At 51.9% G+C, this 20,304-nt stretch overlaps 4 protein-coding genes across 6 annotated transcripts; 1 reads left to right on the top strand and 3 right to left on the bottom strand.

Annotated features, from left to right (window-relative positions):
- Nucleotides 1-9,124: 9,124 nt before the first annotated feature.
- On the bottom strand, nt 9,125-10,253 carry PV09_07230 (uncharacterized protein). Its single transcript, XM_016360973.1, has 2 exons — nt 9,802-10,253; nt 9,125-9,749 (listed from the first exon to the last, which is right to left on the bottom strand). The coding sequence occupies exons 1-2, from the start codon at nt 10,125-10,127 to the stop codon at nt 9,344-9,346; spliced, it is 732 nt and encodes a 243-aa protein (XP_016211345.1). The 5' UTR covers nt 10,128-10,253; the 3' UTR covers nt 9,125-9,343.
- Nucleotides 10,254-10,389: 136 nt separating this feature from the next.
- On the top strand, nt 10,390-12,697 carry PV09_07229. Of its 3 annotated transcripts, XM_016360970.1 has the most exons (5): nt 10,390-10,741; nt 10,815-11,277; nt 11,358-11,543; nt 11,633-11,844; nt 12,171-12,697. In XM_016360970.1, exons 1-4 carry the CDS (start codon nt 10,622-10,624, stop codon nt 11,824-11,826), a joined length of 963 nt encoding a protein of 320 aa, XP_016211342.1. In that variant the 5' UTR covers nt 10,390-10,621; the 3' UTR covers nt 11,827-11,844; nt 12,171-12,697. The 3 variants fall into 3 exon arrangements, with proteins under 3 accessions (XP_016211342.1, XP_016211344.1, XP_016211343.1); XM_016360972.1 differs by having other exon boundaries at nt 10,815-11,543; XM_016360971.1 differs by having other exon boundaries at nt 10,390-11,277.
- PV09_07228 (uncharacterized protein) lies at nt 12,497-14,897 on the bottom strand. The gene is made up of 4 exons (XM_016360969.1): nt 14,508-14,897; nt 13,914-14,400; nt 13,061-13,812; nt 12,497-12,972 (listed from the first exon to the last, which is right to left on the bottom strand). Exons 1-4 carry the CDS (start codon nt 14,616-14,618, stop codon nt 12,790-12,792), a joined length of 1,533 nt encoding a protein of 510 aa, XP_016211341.1. The 5' UTR covers nt 14,619-14,897; the 3' UTR covers nt 12,497-12,789.
- A 166-nt stretch (nt 14,898-15,063) lies between these two features.
- PV09_07227 (uncharacterized protein) lies at nt 15,064-19,371 on the bottom strand. Its single transcript, XM_016360968.1, has 3 exons — nt 18,988-19,371; nt 16,230-18,897; nt 15,064-16,061 (listed from the first exon to the last, which is right to left on the bottom strand). The coding sequence occupies exons 1-3, from the start codon at nt 19,117-19,119 to the stop codon at nt 15,907-15,909; spliced, it is 2,955 nt and encodes a 984-aa protein (XP_016211340.1). The 5' UTR covers nt 19,120-19,371; the 3' UTR covers nt 15,064-15,906.
- Between the last annotated feature and the right edge of the window lie 933 nt (nt 19,372-20,304).

The following is a 20,304-nucleotide window of genomic DNA, read 5'->3' as shown; positions in this document are numbered from 1 at the left end:
TGTAGTCATGGTTTTGGTAAAAAATGACCAAACAGCGCAGATTTGACTCTCTAAGCTCTAATTTCGATGACATTCCGGCAATTCATAATTTCCTGCTATGGATTTGAAGCGCGTCTACCGCCCAGTTGAACGTTCATGTTTATGTGCTGGGATTAATTCTTACCATAAGTACAAGGGTTGAACTAAGCCATGCTGCTTTCTGGGCCTTTATGAGCCCAGAAAACACAAGGGTAGGTTTTTATCTCCCAAAGCAAGCACTATTCTCTTAATGATACCAAAAAATGGTCGAATAACTTTTCCGAGAATCGATTTTATATGAACACTTTCAACAACTTCGGTTTCTGTCGTAGAGACCTCTGAATCTGGAGTCTTGGTCATGAAGGGTGAAGGGTTTGCAATTCTTGAAGCATCATCTAGAGCTAAATGTACGGCCTGCACTTACTTTCATCGAGATATCACGATGTTCTGTTTTCATCTCTGCGGCATTATCAACCAAAGTCTGGCTCGTCCGACCGCTTCGCTTATCTGTGTTAATATCTTGAGACATGCAACGTGGTTGTTGGAAATCCTGACAATAGATTTGTGCGATGCTGCTTATGTTCCTTCATCGACTAGAGAAGCAATTCCATCTCTTAGAACACTTGTGAACTCCAAGATGAACTTGCTTACTGATAACAGTCGATGTATTTGCCCTGGTTTGATACGGCTTTTCTGCATAATGTTTCGGTCGAGGCATCAATCGTCACATCTCTCACTTAACTAATCGATCCCGTTCAATTCTCTGCGCCCTTGAATCTATCGGTAGATCATAAAACACCAAAAAGAATTCTCAGAGAAGCTTACTTACGTGTGTGTTTATTGTCTGATAGGATAGGGGACAAGTACAATGAATTTGTTGCTGGTATTGCTGCTGCTTCTCATTGGAATGTAAATGGCAAAGCTAGAGAGCCTATGAGCAAGGTATTTGCATGTAGGCTTTTAATACTAGAGCTGTCTTTGCCCTTCTCGATTTCGTGCTAATTTAATGACAGTTGCTTCACCAAAGTAATGAATTCTGAGCTGAACAAAGGGCTAGTGCTCTGTGTGCCGCGTTTTCTGGTAGGCCAAGTTTTCTGCGAAAAGATTGCTCTTGGACAGAAAATTGTGGATAATGCTTATGACGCAAGTGCCACGACAAGGGCAAGTAGACCTGCTCATTGTCTAAAGCAGGACTAAAAGAGTTGTTACAGTTATGGCCATCAATAAGCACTCTGATGATGTGATGTCTATCACATCGAAAGCATATCTTCCAAAACTTCATTATCATGAGCAGCCGGTCCTTTCACAGTTGTTTGACGAGCATTAACACGTTTCCACATTGCTTGCCATCAAATCAGTTGATCTGACAGAGAGCAGAGTGAATTAACATGTCAAGCAAAAACTCTTCAAAGTCGTTTCTGAATAATCATCCGTTGATGGAATAACTTGGGAAGAACCTGTTCGTACTGTTGACTCGAGGCTGCTGCTGCCGTTGCCGCATCGCTGTCGATATGTACCACGAACATATGCATCCATCCATCTCGCAAATGTACCAACACATAACGAAAAACAATATTAAACTTCAACGTGCTTTATTTTGATTCCGATGATGCGAAGTTTATGTACGTTACACAAGTGAGCATATGATTAAACGAGACGTGTTCCTCTTCTTCAATGTCCTGGCCCAGGTCAAGATCATCGATGAAAAAGATAGAAAGATGGGATTTGAAATCAAAAATTATGCCCTTTCAAAAGCGCACAGTGGCGAGATCGACAGTTTGAAGCATCCGAAATATGCCGTACAGTGCTTTCAAACTGGGCCTCACATACTTGATCGTGGTGGCCAGGCGTGCTCGCTCTGATCGAATGAAAGTAAGAAAGAAGGAGCCCAGGGTAATCTCAAATTTATAGTGGCTCGTAATTTGATGTCAGCAGACAAACGATGTGCGCTAAGCAATATTGGACTAGCACAGTACGCTTGCAACTGGGTGCTCCTCTTGCGATTTTCTTCTACTGAACTGATGGTGATGATTACAAAATCTGAGCAGATGAGCACTCGCTTTGGCCGCGGACCTTACGCCAAATCGGGAGTAATATTTTATAAAATCGTTTCCAACTAAATGGACGTATTCAGACCCGAGAAACTTAAAAGCCAAAACAGGAGATTTTTACTCTCCGAGTTGCTTGTAATAAAATTACAAAGGAAGTTCATTAATAAGTTCAAGCATCGATGAAATCATCTTGCTTTCCGCTGGGGACACACTTTTACTTCCTCGCCTTTCCCCTGTTACCCGGCGGCACCCTAGCGTCTTGGCAGTACCACGGTTGACCGCATGCACCAGAGGGCGCGCAACAAAATGTCTCTAAACAAACACGTAGACAGATCATTTACCGTGCTCTCAATTGGCTCTATCGCTGAGGTCAGTCCCAGAAGCTGGTCTGGAGGGTGGAATTACATGAGATTTGGGGCCATTGTTCCAGGCATGATGCAAGCACCGTTAAACTCGACAATTTTGGTTACTGCAGAGGATAAAAAGGTTAAATTTCAAATATTTCACATCGAGCTCACTCAATTCAAGAGAAGTGATCAGCGCTGCACAAAGTGTGACTTATGCATCGCGATACAAAACTGTCATGCCAGCCATTCAGGTTCACGTTGGGTCGCCACATCGATCCTGAAACAACATTGACAATGACTTGTCAGTGGATAGTACGATCCATCTTGCCAAGCAGTTTTGAACTCATTACTATTATGAAAGGCAGTGTAGCGATCAATGAGGAACAAATCCTACGAATCTGTTGTCTTTGATACTGGATAACACTTTAGCACCAAAATATTAAGAACATTTATTAGAGAGTCACACTTGGAACATGTATTCACCATCGTATTTAAATCCGAAAACATTTCGAAGAGATTGAGTCCGATATTGCTCACCATGGATGCTGAAAACATTGCGATGTTAAAAATGCCCAGTCATGAAGATAAAGTGATTCTCGTGAGTTGAAAATGAATAATCACGTCCGCTCTTGAAGGCTCCAACTAAAGTCACCAAGGCCTTCAGATATGGATGCAATCTTCTTCTCTAATCTCCCATCCTCAGGCGAGACGATCAGTGAAAAAGAAGTGAGTTCCAAAAATTCCCTCCCGGGCAGCTGCCCCAGGTAGGAGATGCTCATGCTCAAGCTCACTCGCTCATCGACCGGGAAAGGCCTCAGAATTTTCTTCACTGGCAAGGGTAACGAGGAGGAGCACCTACCTTATGCTATGAAGAAGAAAGGAAAAAGTTGAAGTTTGGGTGACGGTCAGTTCTTTATAGAAGACTGAGTTGGCCCAAGCTCAAGTTTGAATGGAAGCTACACTATTTTAGGAAGCACTAGAAGACTCCTTCAAGTGATTGTAACTCTGATCTTGATGTGAAAGAGAGTGTGCGGAAGAATTCTCCGAATAGTTGACCGGCGAACGGCTTCTGAGGAACTAGATTAAGTCCAAGTTGTCCGGAGAGTGCAACAGCAGCAGATTAGACCCAGCATTGAACCAAACTACAACTCAGAGGTATTCTTTCGGGTCACCATAGTTGTTTATATAAACAATTCTGTGAGTTATATCCATTTGGCGATATTCTGACAGCACTTGCACTAGCCAGACTTTTGCAGAAGCCGAACTGCTTACCTCTTTAATCTCTCGGCTCCTGTTTGTCTAAAATTTCCAATGAAGTAAGTGAGAGTGATAATGAGTCAATTAAATACATCACATGGCCAGCTTTTTGTTTCCGTCATAGTCGACTAGAGCTGAAGAGGGGATGCACTTCATAGTAGAAAGGGGAGACTTTAGCGAGCCCGGAGCAGTAAGCGCATGATCAATCCATCAACATTTACAGCGTGCTTTAGAGCTAAAAGTATTACTTCCCCCCCTGGGACGTTCCCATCGTCAGCTTGCTATCCGCAAAGGTCTTTGCTAATAGATATTTTCTTGCAGATGGCTAGGCCCATCTTGGAAAAGTTTCTGTCTTGAATTTGCTATGAAAATAATGTCTAGGACATTGCAGGTTCGTTTCAAATGAGTCTCGCAGGGGATAGCATCATTGACTGGCTAGATTTTTGACGAAAGGGATGTGTCGAATCTACTTGTTCAACAAACGTTTCTCAGCAAAGAGACGGACGGGTTTGTATCATGGCGTTCGATTTCTCAAGTCGCTTTCATGAACAAGGTCCTGTCTCAGCCGATCACGACCCGTGAGCATTATCATAACGCTCAGATAAAACAAACATATTTTATCAGATGCAAAGAGATTAATTGGCTATTGGTGAGCTAGATATGGAACAGAGCAAACAGATTTGTGTACATTCGCAAGCTCAAAACTATCCTTCCTGTGGCATTAAACAAAATCGAATATACCACGATTATGGAAGTTACACCAGGTCTCGATATCAGACTCTGTGCCTAGCAGCAGGAGCCTCCAGAAGCGGCTGCAGAAGCGATTGCGGCCCTGTCAACCGGGTCACGGACTATACCTCAGGATTTGGCGTGTCAGCCACATACCTACGAGCTCGGTTCAGTCTTTGGCGATGCCTTTCTTCTGCAACCTCTGGACCAAACTGAGCAAGATCTTCTTGGTACTGTCTCTCTAGCCTTCGACCGAGAAATCCTCTTGACGCAGATCGATGATACACTGGAACGTCGGCTGGCTTGGCGTGCTTCGGGCTATTGTGCGATTGCATATCGTCTAGGACAGGCTTATTCATGAGAAACGGAATCAAGAGGCACATTTTTACTGTATTAGAGGAAATAAGTATGTATCAGTCGATAGCAAACAGTGCAAAATGTCTGCAGTGGGCTGCAAAAGTCATGAGATGAGACTACTTAGTCCTGTCACATCTTTATAGGTTTTCCGCTGCCGTGTTATCTCGCCTCTGGATATGTCACCGAGGCCGTGCATATCGAAAGAGATGAATTCAACTGTTTTCCTACAGACGCCAGTATCGGTTAATTGCCTCGTGGAAGTCTTCCCAAATAGGCAACTTTGAAAGCGTCATTTCAAGTACCCTACAGGATACGAAAGAGTCAGATCGCCAAGCAATGTGGGCCCAGCCAGGATGCCGTGTAGTCCCCACCTTCGACATCCTTGCAAACGGGACGGTATATCGGAATTATATACATATAGAGAGAGCGGAGTGTCAGTCATAGGCTTCGACTAAATAGAAGAAACAATTTTTGGACCTAATTTTCATGTTGGAAGTATCTCAAATCGCGATATGAATCTACGGTGTAGAACTAGCTCCTGGAGCAACTTCACCTGTGTACAACTTTGCAAAATGCATCACAGAGGAAGGATGGAAGCGTTTTGTCTCCAATGCTCGATACTCGTCGAGATCGTTCAATGCCTCCAGTATCCAAACACGCATTCCTTCGTTTTGTTCAAAACAAAAAGCCATCGTTAGCGGAATATACATGAAGGCTGCGCCCATGGGTCGCATCTTCCAAGCGTAATCATAAGATCGATAAATGCGATCGAGCAACTGCGGGCTTTCAGCACCCCAAGGTGGAGAGTTTTCGACATGTGAGACGGCGCTGATCCGTAGAACGTGCGCCATCCTGTCAATCACGAGCGAGAAACCGGCATGGAGCATAACAACAGTTGCAAGGCAATAATCTTTGTACTCAAAAGCCGTGGCGAAAATTCTGGCGTCTCGAAAGCTTTTGACGTGGCGAAGATGCTCGTCGGAAGATAATTCGGCTTTGATTTTGTTGTCAATGAGCCTCAAAAACCGCTGCATGGTTAGCACTTGGATACGCAGATCGCTTGATGCAGCGTAGGATAGCTGCCCAGAACAGTATCTGCGGATTTTATTGGCAATGTTAGGCCAACTGGTGAATTGGTATCTCAGTTTTTCCACCCAAGCCGTCCGGTTGGCTTGCACATCCTGTGCATTGAGGACAGCAGTCCACTGAGGCGAGGTAAAAAGGCAAGGGACGCCTAGAGCTACGGCTCGCGCAATCTTCCACAATTAGAGTCATAGAACATAAAAGGATCATGTGAAACTTGCTCACCACTGGCCCTCGAGCTTCCCGAAGAATGGCTTGATCTAACGCAGATTGGAGATTTTCCGGGCCTCGTACTTCCAAAAGACGAGCTATTCCGCCAGCGTGATGAATGGCATTGAAGGAATTAGGACAACTCAACATTACCTATCGTGTTCAGCAACGTCGTGGCAATCGACCGTTACGGAACAAGATGTTTTTAATTACCTCAACGTAGTAAAGTATCACGACAGCGAGCAGAGTTTCGCTAGACAAGCACTCGGCAGGGTCGGCTAGTGCTCTTCGTATGCTCCTGATTGCCTGAACATAGGCTTCTATGCTGATCCACGCCGAAGGCTCACGTTTATGCAGCATCGCTGTGTGGATCATTGACATGAGCCGTGCCGACTGATCTAATGCAGGAGAAGATCCAATACGCTGCGGCACAAACTCCGTCCACGATCCCAGCCACTTCATCCTGATGCCCACATGGCCTTTCTCAAGGCACTCTACGAACTTCAAGGATTGTCGATCCCTGGAGGCGAGAGCAGGCTCGGCAGGAAGCGTAGTGCGATGCCATTTTTGAACGAGAGCGCCGTTGGCCAAGTACTCCTGTGTTGTGAACGTGTATGCCTTTTGCTGCGAGGGCGAAGAAAATTGCGGATTCACGAGGCCTGTACTCTGCCACTTCCCTTTTGCATCGACAAACTGAAAGGGCTTCAAATAGTTACAATGGCGCCCAAGATTCCTGCACCGATCGCACACTGGACGTGTCTCGTCGCACTGGATTAAGTCAGCAACGGCTACACCGTACCGCATGAAGTTGCCTAGCAGCAATTGACCTTAACCTTGCGTTTTCGACAGCTCTCGCATCCATTGCTTCTTCTCACGCCAACCATTGCGCGGAAGTCGATTTGATCTTAGAGGTCGATAGTCATTCATATGATCCTCATGCCGCCCCAAGGCCATTCTTACTATATAAGGTTCCATTTACCGTGCATGACAGCCTGCGCCCCTGCATGGGCCCCACTGGCAGTGCCACTGCACAAGATGTTAGGATTGGCAGTCCAGGATAACGTAGAGCGGTGATTCACCTAAACCCAAACAGGCTGATCTGCAAGAACAGAACGAACTTTAACTCATCCGGAGCGCAGTAGACTACCGTATTAGGAATGTTTGACACGAGCCACTTCAAAAATCTTAATTCTACGCCAGAGCAGTTCCCGCTTTTACAACCTTGATAGCAATGTATACCTTCTTAAATGGATCACGCAACCCTAGTCTGCTCTTGAATGAAATGTTAGCCGCGGCGGACTTTGGAGCATCCGTATGTTAATCTCTGCCTCTAGGTGTACTATATGCGTGGGTCCTCTTGATCCATTCGATGAAGGTAACAGAGTCCAGTAGAACGTTAGATAGAGTCAAAGGCGAAAAGTCTTCGGCGGAAATGTTTGCTTCGTTTACTCCATCTGGGAAACTGTCTCCGAAGAAACGATGTTCCAGCCCAGCAACGATGGCCCCCAAGTCCTCCGCGATGTCGTCGATATGGTTGTACTCGACACAATTGATCTGAGAATTTTCTGCCCCTTGATAGAAGAGTATGGGTCCTCCAAGCCTGAATCTGGACGTGTCTATTTGATAGTCCTGTTTGAATGTGGTGCTGTCGTTAGACCCGTGGTTCAGTTTTTGGATAAATCGCTGCACAGGATACTTGGGACACGTTGCGATCGATTCTGCAAGAGGAATTTGAGGGGCCCACGAGCAAAAGAAGAGTATAGTTCGTAAAGAGAAATGCATTTTGGAAGAATTAAATCGACATGGAATTTGCTGGCGTCTATTTTTCATTGAGTGCTGAAGCGGGACCGTTCCCGGAGCTTCAAACTCCAAGACTATAATTACCGGAGGTCAGGATCGCTGCGTTGTTCAATTGCTATTTACTTTCTCGTTACTCATCTGTTCAAGGTTCGTACGGCGGCTTTCTTGCGACAGTCGCAAGAACCCATTACCCTGACACATTCTTCGCTTCTTGGGCAGCCGCGCCGGTTCTCCAATCGTTCGGTTCGCAGGAAAACAATCCGGACAGATTCAAGTACTGGGACTGGGTTGGTCAAGAGCTGCCTTATGATTTGACAAGACGTCTCACGAATTGCAGGCAGCAAAGGTCTATGAGGAGCAGTCCGCCGAGGCTTCCGCGAAAATCGCCGAAGCGATGGATGAATTCGCGTCCTGTGCTGCGAAGGGTATGTATAACTGAAGCGCAATTTTTAGGGACCGCACTAAAGGAGTACACTAGGTTCGTGCAGTCCAATCTCCAGATCGCTGCATCTGTGTGACCCCCAGCCGTCGAACGCTACCGAATGGTTAGACCTCTACTCAGCGGTTGAATCAGCGTACTTGTACGCAGCTCAGTTTAACAGTCGAGTTCCTCTCTCGTTTCCCGTAAGCCTGCCCCTCAATCGTATTGTTAATGAAACTCTCCATTCCAATGACACTGGTAGCATACTTCGTTCCCCAGCAATGTTGTGGAATTGGCAGCTCGATCAATCGCAGTGTCTGGACTGGAGATCAGCGAATCTGACAGGCGGCGAGATTTCCGGTGTCTTTCTAAAGAGTTACGAGTACATCACGTGTAATTACTTCATATTTTCAGCTTCTTCCATCCGTAACGGCAGTATGTTCCCAGCTCAAGATGTACCACCGGCTTGCATTGTTCCTGAATGGGAGGGTCCAAAGTTCAATAACACTGGCGATCAATGGGTCGCAGAGTTCGGTGTGTCTGGAAATAACTTGGCTAAACTGGGTCGATTTTTGATCACACAGGGTGGATACGATCCGACGACTGCCATCGGGCCTCCACCATTTGATATTCCCGCCTTTGCCAATTCAACGCGTACAAACTTGATGCTTGGATTGAGTCACACAGAAGAGAGCTTCTCAAATCTCATCGAACCGATAGGTCTGAATCCCGAGCTCGATCTGGTCTGTGGAATCGATGATCATGATAAAGAAACGAATGCTGATTAGTGTGTAGATGCAGAGGAGCATCACGGAAGTTCTCAAGGGGTGGCTCGCCGACTGACTTTGACACGATGTACAATGGAAGTTCGGGTAGCTACATGATGACTAGATATAATTTACGTCTCGTCAGTGCAATGTGATAAAGGGACAGGCCTGGGTGATTAGTCCGTGTTAAATATCCCGCTCGAAGACAGGAAGAAAATACCATGTGTGCATGAAGAGCCTTTGAGGCTGCGCCATGTTGATTTGGAACCATCGCACACTGGTAACTGAAAGGTTTAAACATATTTAGAAGCGATTCATCGCAGTATCGTAGAAGTCCTTGGTTGCGTCCGCCTTCTCCCTTTCCAACGTTTGGACCCCATTTATCAACAGCGCAATGAACCGCTGCTGGACAATTGGTCCCGTCACCGGATCGCTAATGTGCCGGCCAGCACCCCAGCCAAACGGTAGAACCATCCTCCGCCTGCTCTCTGTGTCAATTACCACCATAGCGTCGAGAGGCTGCCGACCACCACCTAGCGGGTGCAGCAGTCCTAGCTTGAGGAAGTGGTTTGCCGGGTTACCTTGCGTCTCGACGACAGGCAGACAGATTGGCGACGTTTCCATAGCCCGGGTCAAAGCTTTGGACTCGCGAGTTAAAACGAGGGACTGGATATTTGGCGAGCATTGGATGAGGGTGGAATAAACTGAGCTGGCGTGTGTCAGTCGTGGCCATCGCTATTGCCGGAAGCTCGGCGGATTACCAGAGCAGATCGAGCTGCAACGTCATCTCGCCAACTACGCAAAGCAAAAACAGCGACTTGGACGAGTCGTATCGCTTGAAGTTGTTCCCGTCAATCTGCCCGGAACCGAGCGCAGGGATCGTGATGTGAGAATCCAGTAGCTCGGACGTATCGAATTTCCATGCTTCGTCCTTCGATATGAGCGCAACATCTTGAACGGGATCAACACTCTTGTTCTTTTTCGGATTATCAATAATAACGTCGGTTGCATTCGCCTCTTCGGGATCGTTGTCGCTAAGCGATCCTCTCGTTGTGAAAGGCCGCTTGCGCGAAGACGAATGATTCATTGCTCACAGCTAAACTTCTATAGGTCATAAACATGATTCGAAATAAACAGACCGTCAGCCTCCCAGCAAGTCAGGTCAAGGTTAGTGAAAGGATGGCGCGGTCGTTTGGCGTTTGGTATTGTTCAGATGAATCAGCGCATAGCTACTTCGGATTGTTCCGCACGCAAAAGAACTTGGACCAAGCACGGGAAGGCCCCGCATTTACGGTACGGTGCTATGGCGGTCGACTTCGCAGAGTTTGACAGATCTCATGCGGGAATGCTGACGACTTAACCGGAAAAAATTCAGCTGTCAAAAGCAAGAATATGCCCCGTCCTAGACGAGCTAGATCCGCTCGTTTTCGTCCAAACGAGGCGTTGCTGATGCGGCCTGAACATGCCCCGCGCACGGCATGAGGCCGCCAGCCTGCAGTCGACCGCCGCTCGTCCATCCCGCATCTCGGAGTCGAGATTCGACAGCATGACACAAAGAGCCCTCCCCGAAAATCCTTGGTCATGACCAGTCCTGCCGTCTTGCGCCAGAGCCAGCAGAAGATCTGGGAAGCGTGCGTCCCGCTCGAGATCCGGCTGGCGAAGTCAGAATGCAAGACCTACGACGAGTCGGACCCGTACCTCGTAAGGCGACGTTTTTTGACGGTGCGGCGAGAAGCGTTGATTTTGTTGACTTGGATCTTTTTTTACTCTGCAGGTTATGATGCCGCGGGTCTCGTATCTGCCGCTGCTATTGCCCAAGCTGCACGCTTTCTTCTTAGACCTCCTCATCAACGAGGACGCCCGCTTCTGGCACGGCTGGTTCTCGTTTGAGAACGTGCCGCTGAAGTGGCAGTTCCCCGTCGGCCTGCTGTTTGACATATACTCTGGCAGCAGTGATCGGCTGCAGGACGAGGACGGCCAGAGCCCCAGGAAAGACGCCAGTCCCGTCGAGCAACGCGTCGGCGGCGCCGAGTCGCCTCGAACGTGGCAGCTCACGGTACATTTCGACGAGTACCCGGCCGACGTTCTCGTCAGACTCGACCATGACGCAAAGGTTTTGCGTGACGCCTTCACCAACAGCTACAAGGAGTCAAGTTTCGTGCGCTACTCGTCCACAAAGGTCGTCCAGCGACTGAGCATGGACGACGCGCTGCAGCTGTGGGAGGCGGTTGAAAAGCGTACGAAGCCTTCCCGCCTCGACCGCACTTCGCGCACGCGCGCCAGACAGATCCGACGCTTGATGCTAACCTCGGCCCAGATGATTTCGCGCTGTTCTCGCCGATACAGCAGAAGATGATGCGTCCGCGGGACGTGGAGATCAAAAACATTGCGCTCAAGATCTACCTCCCGGCGACAGCCAGCGACGACGACGACGAGAAGAGTTCAACCACGCCCGGCCACCTGCGCGTCATACAAGGCCTGGTCCCGCCGCAGATATCAGCCCGTAAGCCTACCCTCGTTCGACTGCCTGAACAAAAAGAAAAACCGGTCAAAAAAAAAAAAAAAAATCGATGCTCATCCCTTTGCAAACAGGTCAGCCGCAAACACTGGGTACGGCTCTAAACAGCCTCGTCCCTTCCCTGTTCCCGAGCCGCAAGATGCCACTCCTAGCCCAGCCCGTTCTGCACGGTGCCATAGTGCCCTTGGGCGTGAGTCTCGACACGCTTTCGGAGATCGCATCGTACGCCGACGGCTTTCTGCACATGACCGTCGCCATGATACGATAAAGACCGGCGTCAGGAAAGGTTCGTGCTCTTCCTTCTCCCACTCCAATCTCCCTCCTCCCCCCCCCGCCCCCCCCCCACACACACAAAAAAAAAAAAAAAAAAGAAAAAAAAAGCACGCTGTCTGTATTATCCAAATCCTTTCGGCGGCTCCCTTTGACGCCGAGTCTGCGCCTTCTTTCGCATCCGTCTTTCAAAAGCTCTGCACGCGTCATGGGCGAGCTCACGAGTCCGCAGGATGGCGACAAAGACGTGGACTCCAAGCCCACGAAACGTCGGTTGCGGGAGCAAGAATGAAGATGTCTCTCAAAAGAAAAAAAAAAAAAAAGACATTAATCATCGAACAGCGTCGGAACCTTCATGCTAGCTTTAACTTCGCGGCGACCCTGCTCTCGACGCGCTGCGGTGTGAGAACGAAAAAGAAAAGAAAAGAAAAGAAAAGAAAAAGCTCAAATGTCCGTGAGACCCCGGCAGCTTGACACCGAAGCGTTTGGAGGACGTTCGTTTTCATGGGCGGGAAAGGGAGTTTGCTCCAAGCAAATATGACGATTTCAAGTGCCACCCTACTTGCTTGCTTGGATTGAGAACAAGTCAGGGGCTGTTGGCCGCTTGTATCGTCTGACGGGATAGGATCAAGAAAAGCAGAAAAAGAGAAAACGAGCAAGTTAAACAGTTTTGTGACCGGTGGAGCGTAAGCTTTGTTCATATATTTTGGCCTGGCCGGCAGAAGGCGCAGTTGAATCTGGCTAATTGCAACATGATCACGTATCACACCCGCTTTGTTCGCGAGAGCAGTTCTGAAGCAAAATTTCGGCAGCGTCTCGCCGCCGTGAGAAAATTAAAAAAAAAATCAGCCCCCTCCACTTTCTATTTTTTTTTTCCTTCTTGGATGCACATAGGGCCCCCTCACCGCGGGCCTTGATCTCTCGCTTCAGACAGGTGCCGGACAAAGAGAGCCCGGGCTGTTTATTTCAAAGGTTTGATATCCTTGGTCTTGCTAGCTGCCAGCGCGCCAGACAGATTGTATTGCGTGGGAATGCCTTCGATACGGTGCGTGGAGTTGATGTTCTTAACCAGCGTGATCTGATAGCAAGTAGCGCTTCCCTGTCGCGAGATGATGGTTGAATAGGCGAGGAAGTATTCCCATATCTGCGCAGTCGTTAGAATCGCCCATGGAGGCCCTTTGACACGGGTATGGGGTAAAAAAAAAAAAAAAAAAAATAAGTGGCCGACTTACCCTGAACCACCGATTTCCGTACTTGGCCACGACCTTGTCCTTGTTGGCCATCCAGTTCCTATACCACCTCCAAAGCGTAGCAGAATAGTGAACGCCGATCGTGTCGATGTGCTTGACCTCGAAGCCAGCGCCTTCGAGCTTGTCGACGAAGAAGCCAAGTGGAGTGGAAGCGTCGGCACCAGGGAAGATGTACTTGTTCATGAACAGACCCCAAACCAGATCCTCGTATTGCCAGGACTTGCGCAGGCCGGCGATCTGCAGGAAGAAGACGCCGTCGTCGTCGAGCATGTCGTAGACCTGCCTGCAGAACTTACCGAAGAAGCGGACGCCGACGTGTTCGGCCATCTCAAGACAGGTGATCTTGTTGTAGCCGCCTTCGGGAACGGGGATGTCGCGGTAGTCCATGCACAAGATCTTGCTTTGCTCCTCCGGGATGCCGTTCCGCCTCAGACCGGCGTTACCCCACGCGGTCTGGTTCCTGCCCAAGGTGACGCCGGTGACGTGAGCGCCGTAGTTGACAGACGCGAACTTGGCCAGAGTTCCCCAGCCGCAGCCAATGTCGAGCATGCGTTCGCCCTTTTGCAGGTTGATCTTCTCGCACACGATGGCGAGCTTGTTGTCCTGCAGCTGCTCGAGCGATTCCTCGGTGGTGATGGACGAGATGATGCCAGAGGTGTAGATCATGCGAGGTCCAAGGAACCAGCCGTAGAAGTCATCACCGCGATCGTAGTGGTCTCGGACTTGCTCCTCGTCTAGATATCAAGGTCAGCTGCCCAAGAGTTCGACACGGAAAAGGAGAAAATATTTAAAAAAAAATTTTTTGAAAAAAAAAAGGGGCAAAGGGAACACGTACCTTGAGATCGAGTGTGCATGATGACCTCGGGCATCATACCGGTGACGAAGTACACCATCAAGCCAATGGTAAACCTGAAGGAGGCCCAATCGTGCCTGTACTCGAGCACGTCGAGCATGTCGCCCTTGACGTCGACCTCGCCGTCAAAGTACTTCTCGTGGAAGGTGTGCATGGGGATCTTGGCGCGGCCATAGTACTTCTCCCTGTCCTCTTCCTTGTGGAACTCGAGGTACTCTTCGATGCGCTTCCCGGGCAGCTTGGCCTTCTCGTTCTTGCGGGGGGAGAAGGCCGAGCAGGCGGCCCAGAAGGCGGCCAGGATGGGGATGGTGGTGAAGAGGCCGAAGAAGAGGGCCGTCTTCAGGCCGCCGCCGATCTTCCACGCCAGATAGTACGGCACGCCGGCGAGCAGGGAGAAGAGCAGCACGTTGCTGAACTGCTCGCTGGACGGGCCGTCCGCGGGGAGCGGCGCGTTCTTGATGGCCGGATACTGCAAAGAATGAGCGCTCAGCACACGTCGTACACGCAGCCGCACGCCGGACTGCCAGAGCTTGCCCTCCCGGCCGAGCGTGCGTCGGTGCGGACGGGTGTACGTACAGAGGTGGTCCTGACGCCGCAGTCCTCGGCGGCAGGCACCGGCGTGGGCGCCGGCGGAGTCTCGATGAACTCGAACGACTCCTCGGAGGGAGCCTTGGAGCGGTCGGACATGGTCAATTGGGTCGGCGCAGACGTTCCCAACGACAAAGACGTGGCTCGCAGGATCGGAAGGGAGAGAGAGAGAGAGGAGACGGGGGGTGGGTTGGCGAAAGGCAACAACGGACGAGCGAGAAGGGAGAGGGGCTCGGGGAGTTGGGATTGAAGAATACGGGGCCAGTAGGGGTGGCAAGGAAGAAAGAGGAAAAGAGGACAGATATGGTGGAGCCCTTTCCCTTCGTCGTTTTTTTCGTTCCTGACACACCGCAAAACCGAACGTGGTGGTGCACTTTTTTAGCGGTTCAAAGAAAGCTGAAGCAGAGAAAACCCTCGACGGGGTCTTCCTCCTCGGGAAGGGTCCAAGCTTTCCTTGCCCTTGCAGGTTCAACACAAAAAAGAGATACACGTATTCTTGGGTGAAGAGGACGTGCACCGCGCCCTGCGACGGGACCTTCTTTCGTTGTCTAACGAGTCAATCCTGTGAATTGGACTATTTGTCTGTCTGTCTGTCCGCAATAACACACCGATACATTCAAACACGGACAGCTGCCCTCCAAGCTGGTCGAGAGCTCTGTCCTGCCTCCCAAAATCCCACATGCCAAAGGCTCAAAACGATCGCTCAGCCCTCCCGCAAATCTTCAAGAAAAAATCCCAATCAAGAACTCAAAGGGTTTAAAAGGAGAGAGCGCGAATGAGTGTGAGAGTGAGTGAGCGAGGCAGAGCGAAGGAAAAGAAAGCAAAAATAAAAATAAAAACGCCGATGCCCTTTCAAATGCCAAATGATGCAGACAAATGCCTCTCTGTGCGGTATCAGACTGTTTGCGCCGTTTGAACCCCCAGGCGCGGATGGTATCATGAACAAGTACTTAACCCAAATCGTTCGTGGCACTCACCCTCCCTCGACTTCCCCCTCCGTCCCATGTAATTATCCTGCACGCTCTTCCGGACAGTCGGATCTGGGGAAGTTGGGCGGGGAGTTTTGAAAAATAACGTCGAAGCAGCAGGTCTCTGGTATCTGGATGATGATTCGTTCGCGTCCCGTTCTTCTGCCCAACGCCGAGAGTTTTTTTCATCCAAAGTCATTCCAGAGCGATGAAATGGATCGTTTGTAGTACACAAGACACAAATACGTAAACAAGAAAAAGAACAGTGAATAAAACGCCGTTTCCCGTGCCCTGCGCCTTGTGAATGTTCCATGGTGGGTGGTGCATCATGCAATCTGTCGCGTGATAGAAAATGTGTAGGAAGGTGGAAGATGATGCAGTGGAGTGGAGAAACCTTAGTCGTTTATCGTTCAAAATATTTACCTCGCCGGCGAGCGAGAGTACTGGGGCGTCGTCGAGGGTGACGCTCGCATCGGCATCGTTGGCGTTCCCGACGTGGACGAGCGTCGCGCCGCCTTTTGAGCCTCGATCTTCTTCTTGATGGCGCGGAGGCGGATCTTGAGGCTATCCAGTACTGTGCAAACAGTCAGCCCTGTTTCTTGTTGACTTATTCTTTTTGGTCGCGAACGACAGGAAATAGCCGTCAAGAAAAAAAAAAAAAAAGGGGGGGGGGGGGGGGGGGGGGGGGGAAGGCAAGATGAACAAATGACAACTAATGGAAAGAGGACTGGCTTTGACATACATTTCTGCACGGTAGCGCGATCTTCCGCCTCAAGCCCATCAATCGGCTCATCCTCCGTGCCTTCGCCCTTGGCAGCGCCCACGCTCTTCCTGCTCGTGCGCCAGTCATCCGAGTCAAGGATAGCCTCAAGCATATAAATTGCAGTCCTGTAGCTGAGGACACCGTTCTCCAGGTCTTCGTTGGTAAGCTCGCATACGGCCGCCCCGCGACTCATCTCCAGGGCGCGATCGTACATGAGTTTCTCGGCCGTGATGCCGGAGGTCAGGATGACATGGTCGGACGACGTGCCTACGCTTGTTGCGGAGTAGGCAGACGAGGACGAGTACTTGTTGTTCGGGTGATGCGGGTGGTCCAGCGGAAGACGCTTCTGCGCATCTGTGAGCTTGCGTGCGACAAAGTCGCTCTTCTCCAGCGCGTCGTTGAATCGCGTCCGAGCCCATTGGACGACGCTGTTGATCCTTGGCGCGGCGGCCATCATGCCACCACGCGTAGGCGCTGAGCGTGGCACGTCGGACGGGTTGGCGTGCAGCAACTCACCGCGAGAGTTGTGGAACCACGCGGCCGAAATGTCCATGATCTTCTTAAGCACGGCGAGCACCTTGACAAAAAGGACGAGCGACTCCTCAGCGATGACAACGACGTGGTCGACGGGAAGCTCGGACTCTTCGTCCGCTCCATTCTTGGCGGCCTCGTCCATGGCGCGTCGCATGCCTCCGATGCCGACGCCGTGCGAGCTGATCGGGCGGCTGGGCACGAGCTGCTGGAACTTGATGTCGGCGAAGCCCCAGATCACGTCGCTCCTGTGCGCCAGGTCCTCAATCTGGTGTGCTACGCGAAAGTCGTCGTCGCGCGAGTCCACGGCTCTGGTGGCTCCGTCGCCGATGAGGAGCATGCTGCTGCCCGTCGGATAGGCCGGGAATGCCGAGTACTGTGGCGGCGAAGGGCCCTTTCCAGAGGGAGGCGATAATCCCATGCTGAACAGTCTGAAACTGGCCATGTTCAGCGCCTTGGAGATGGCTGACGTCGCGGAGGTGGGCGACTTGCCGTACCGGCGCTCGTACGAGCCTGTACGCTGGTGCAGGGGCATCTGTCGCGAGACCTGCTGCATGGCCCTGACGCCAGTCGACGAGGGTGCCGTGCTCGAGTAAGGCACTCCCGAGGTCGTAGCCCTTCGCACCATAGCACCGCCTTGAGCACCGACCTGAGGACTGTGGGCCAGCTCGTCCGCGAACGCGTTGACTTCAACGTGCCGTTTCTCCACGACCACGTATTCGCGTTCAAATGCGATGTCCTGTGCCGTCTTTTCTCTGGCGTCACGCAGCGCCTTGTCGTCCGTCTTCCCTCGCTCGCGGTCGAGGTGATCCTTCAGCACCGAGCCGCCCGGTGAGTTTGTCGCACGGCTGTTCCTCCTCTCCATCGTCATGGCTGCGGCGGAAACGGGCTTTTCTGTCGCCGGAGCCGTCGCGTGGCTCTTCAGACTCGGCCTCCTCTCGATGGGGGACGCCTGGGACGCCTCCGCCGGCTCGGCTCTGGCCTCGGGCGCGAGGGGTTTGGGAGACGCCCGAGTGGCGCTTTCCCTACGCTCGTCGAGAGGAACGCGCGATTGCCTGTGCGCGCTCGGCCCCGCCACCGTAGGCGACTTCACTGAGGCGCTTGGCGACCGGGCGCTGGGGCCGGCCTCGACCTCGGACTCGCGGGGGCTGTTCGACAGCGAGTCCAGGCTCGGCCGGGTTCGCGAGATGCGATTGGCCAGATTCTGCGTGAATTGCGCCTGCGGCCTGTCTTCGCCGACGAGGCCGGGAATCTGCTCGGTGACGACGGGGTCGTTGAAGAAGGTCTCGTAGCTGACGCGCTCGGTGGGGATCCTCTTGAGAAGCACGCGGATCAGATTCTTCATGGCGGGGGTGATTACCAGGCCTGTGGGGAAGCGGATCACGTCCTCGTTCTTCTCGATCTTGCGCAGCAGCTCAACGTGGTTGTTGGCCCTGAACGGCGGCTTGCCGACCATCATCTCGTGCAGGACTGTGCCCACGGACCACAGGTCCGCCTTCGCGTCGTACTTTTCGTAGCGCAGAATCTCTGGGGCCATGTACAGCGGGGACCCGCACAACGTCTCGGCAAGCTCCAGGCTGGGCAGGAAGCGGGCGAAGCCAAAGTCGGCGATCTTGAGGATGGGCAAAGAGGCGACGCCGGCGGCGGGAATGTCGATCCTTGGATCCGTCATGACGGGAGGTCGCGACCCGCTCTGACTCTGGTACCAGGCGCGTGGCGGGACGAGCAGCAGGTTCTGCGGCTTGATGTCGCGATGCAGCAGGGCCTTCTCTCGCATGAAGGACAGCGCGCTGGCTATCTGCTTGACGAAGTGGCGGACGATGACCTCGTTCAGACCGCCGACCTGAGGCAGAGGGTACTTCTTGATCATGTCCCTGGTGATCTCCTGCTCCGCCAGCTGGTTCCTCCTCTTGATGAAGGTGGACAGGTCGCCCATCTCGCAGTACTCCATGCACAGATGCACCTTGTCCGCGGTGCGCTTGCAGTCAAACAGGCTGACGATGTGCGGGTGATGCAGGTCGCGCAGAATGCGGACTTCGGCCTCGAGGTTGTCCTGCAGCTTCTTGGTGAGCTTCTTGACGTTGACCGACTTGATGGCGATGATGGCGCCCGTTTTCTGCAGCCATCACGGTTAGCGAGCGCTCTGCAAGACATTCTCATTTGAGGGGGGTTGAAGCAGGACGCAGAGCGGTCCACGAAAACGCACCAGATGCTTGCCCCTAAACACGGTCGCGAAGCTGCCCTTCCCGATCTCCTCCAGCCTCTGGAAGTCACCCACGATGACGCTAGGCTCGGCGGGTGGCGCCAGCCTTCTCTGCGACGGCGGTGGGCGCTCCATGATGCCTCTTCGTCTCGACCAGCACGAGCGTAGCTCTCGCACTTCGTGGGGTGAATGTGGGGTGTCGAAAGTCCAAGGGCGAACGGTGGCGCCGAGGCCGTTTACCAGCGAAGCTGAGGATAGAGAGTCGCAGTGACGTGATTGTACATTTGCACTCCTCCTCTGCCTGTGCTACACTTGTTCTTAAAGGGAGAGGACAGACGGGCGCGTTGTGGGGGAGACTCTCTCAAAGGGTTGGGTCGAGGTTCGAAGATGGGGGGGGGGGGGGACTCGTGAGTCAAGGGTTCGGGTGGGCTGCGTGCTCTGACAGGTATGGCGTACCGCGGTGCACGACTGATAGGATCGAGACGGGCCTCCGATACCTTTCCTCCTCTTCCTCTTTCGTCGTTTCGATTGGTGACTTTACTACTGTCGAAAGCGTAGAAAAATCCGGATGGGAGACTTCTCCTGAGGGGCAGGACAAACGTTGGTGGGTCACGACTTTGGCGCGCGAGACAGCGAATGTATTGCGTGATCCTGTTGGATGATGGCAGACTAATACAGCATAACGTACGGGCGGGTATCAATAATGTTCTGGCCCGCAGCAGAGAGAAAATTAGAGACCAGACGAGAGGTGTGCGGTGAAGCACAGCCGGCGACGGAGTTGCGGACAAGGTCGAAAGGCGGCCACGTCTGATGGACGAAGGAGAAAAGCAGGCGGCGAGCAAAGCACGACGGTTTGGTTTGGACAGGATCGAGAGTCAGGTAGGGGAATGGAGGTTGGTTTTGTTCGTCCAGGGGATCGGGGTGTTGACGTGCGCCAGCAAGCACCAGCAGCAGCACGGCAGCGCCAGCAAGCTCCAGCAAGCAGATGCAGTAGCAGCTGCAGCCAGCAACAGCAGGGCAAAGGGCGAGGCCAGACAGGGCGAGGCAAGGCAGAGGCGAGGCGCTCAAGGTAGGACGGGCGGCGCACACAGACGGGCACGGGGAAAGTAACAAGGGATGATCATGGACGGCGGCGCTGCCATTGTTATCATTACCGTACGGTTCGTTTCGCTGCTTCCAGGCACTGCTGGATGCTCCTGCCCGGCGCACGACCTGGCCGCGCATCGAGGCCAGAGGTGACGAGAACGCGGGACTGACGCCGACGAGCGATGCGCAGCCGGCGATCACGCACGGCGCTGCATGACCCAGCCCAGCGTCGGC

This window comes from Verruconis gallopava, assembly GCF_000836295.1.
Source record: "Verruconis gallopava strain CBS 43764 unplaced genomic scaffold supercont1.27, whole genome shotgun sequence".
NCBI classification, from domain to species: domain Eukaryota; kingdom Fungi; phylum Ascomycota; class Dothideomycetes; order Venturiales; family Sympoventuriaceae; genus Verruconis; species Verruconis gallopava.
The sequence above is the reverse complement of the archived record's forward strand: the minus strand, read 5'-3'. Positions and strand labels throughout refer to the sequence as shown.

What these genes read in the sequence shown, in the direction of transcription:
- PV09_07230 (XM_016360973.1), bottom strand. Translation starts at nt 10,127, where the DNA reads ATGAATCATTCGTCTTCGCGCAAGCGGCCTTTCACAACGAGAGGATCG. An exon ending in TTGCAGCTCGATCTGCTCTG is followed by an intron (nt 9,750 to 9,801) that starts GTAATCCGCCGA and finishes GACACACGCCAG; the next exon opens with CTCAGTTTATTCCACCCTCA.
- PV09_07229 (XM_016360970.1), top strand. Translation starts at nt 10,622, where the DNA reads ATGACCAGTCCTGCCGTCTTGCGCCAGAGCCAGCAGAAGATCTGGGAA. An exon ending in GTGGGAGGCGGTTGAAAAGC is followed by an intron (nt 11,278 to 11,357) that starts GTACGAAGCCTT and finishes ACCTCGGCCCAG; the next exon opens with ATGATTTCGCGCTGTTCTCG. An exon ending in CCCGCCGCAGATATCAGCCC is followed by an intron (nt 11,544 to 11,632) that starts GTAAGCCTACCC and finishes CTTTGCAAACAG; the next exon opens with GTCAGCCGCAAACACTGGGT.
- PV09_07228 (XM_016360969.1), bottom strand. Translation starts at nt 14,618, where the DNA reads ATGTCCGACCGCTCCAAGGCTCCCTCCGAGGAGTCGTTCGAGTTCATC. An exon ending in GCGGCGTCAGGACCACCTCT is followed by an intron (nt 14,401 to 14,507) that starts GTACGTACACCC and finishes CATTCTTTGCAG; the next exon opens with TATCCGGCCATCAAGAACGC. An exon ending in ACGGAAATCGGTGGTTCAGG is followed by an intron (nt 12,973 to 13,060) that starts GTAAGTCGGCCA and finishes ACGACTGCGCAG; the next exon opens with ATATGGGAATACTTCCTCGC.
- PV09_07227 (XM_016360968.1), bottom strand. Translation starts at nt 19,119, where the DNA reads ATGGAGCGCCCACCGCCGTCGCAGAGAAGGCTGGCGCCACCCGCCGAG. An exon ending in TGTTTAGGGGCAAGCATCTG is followed by an intron (nt 18,898 to 18,987) that starts GTGCGTTTTCGT and finishes TGATGGCTGCAG; the next exon opens with AAAACGGGCGCCATCATCGC. An exon ending in TCGCGCTACCGTGCAGAAAT is followed by an intron (nt 16,062 to 16,229) that starts GTATGTCAAAGC and finishes CTGTTTGCACAG; the next exon opens with TACTGGATAGCCTCAAGATC.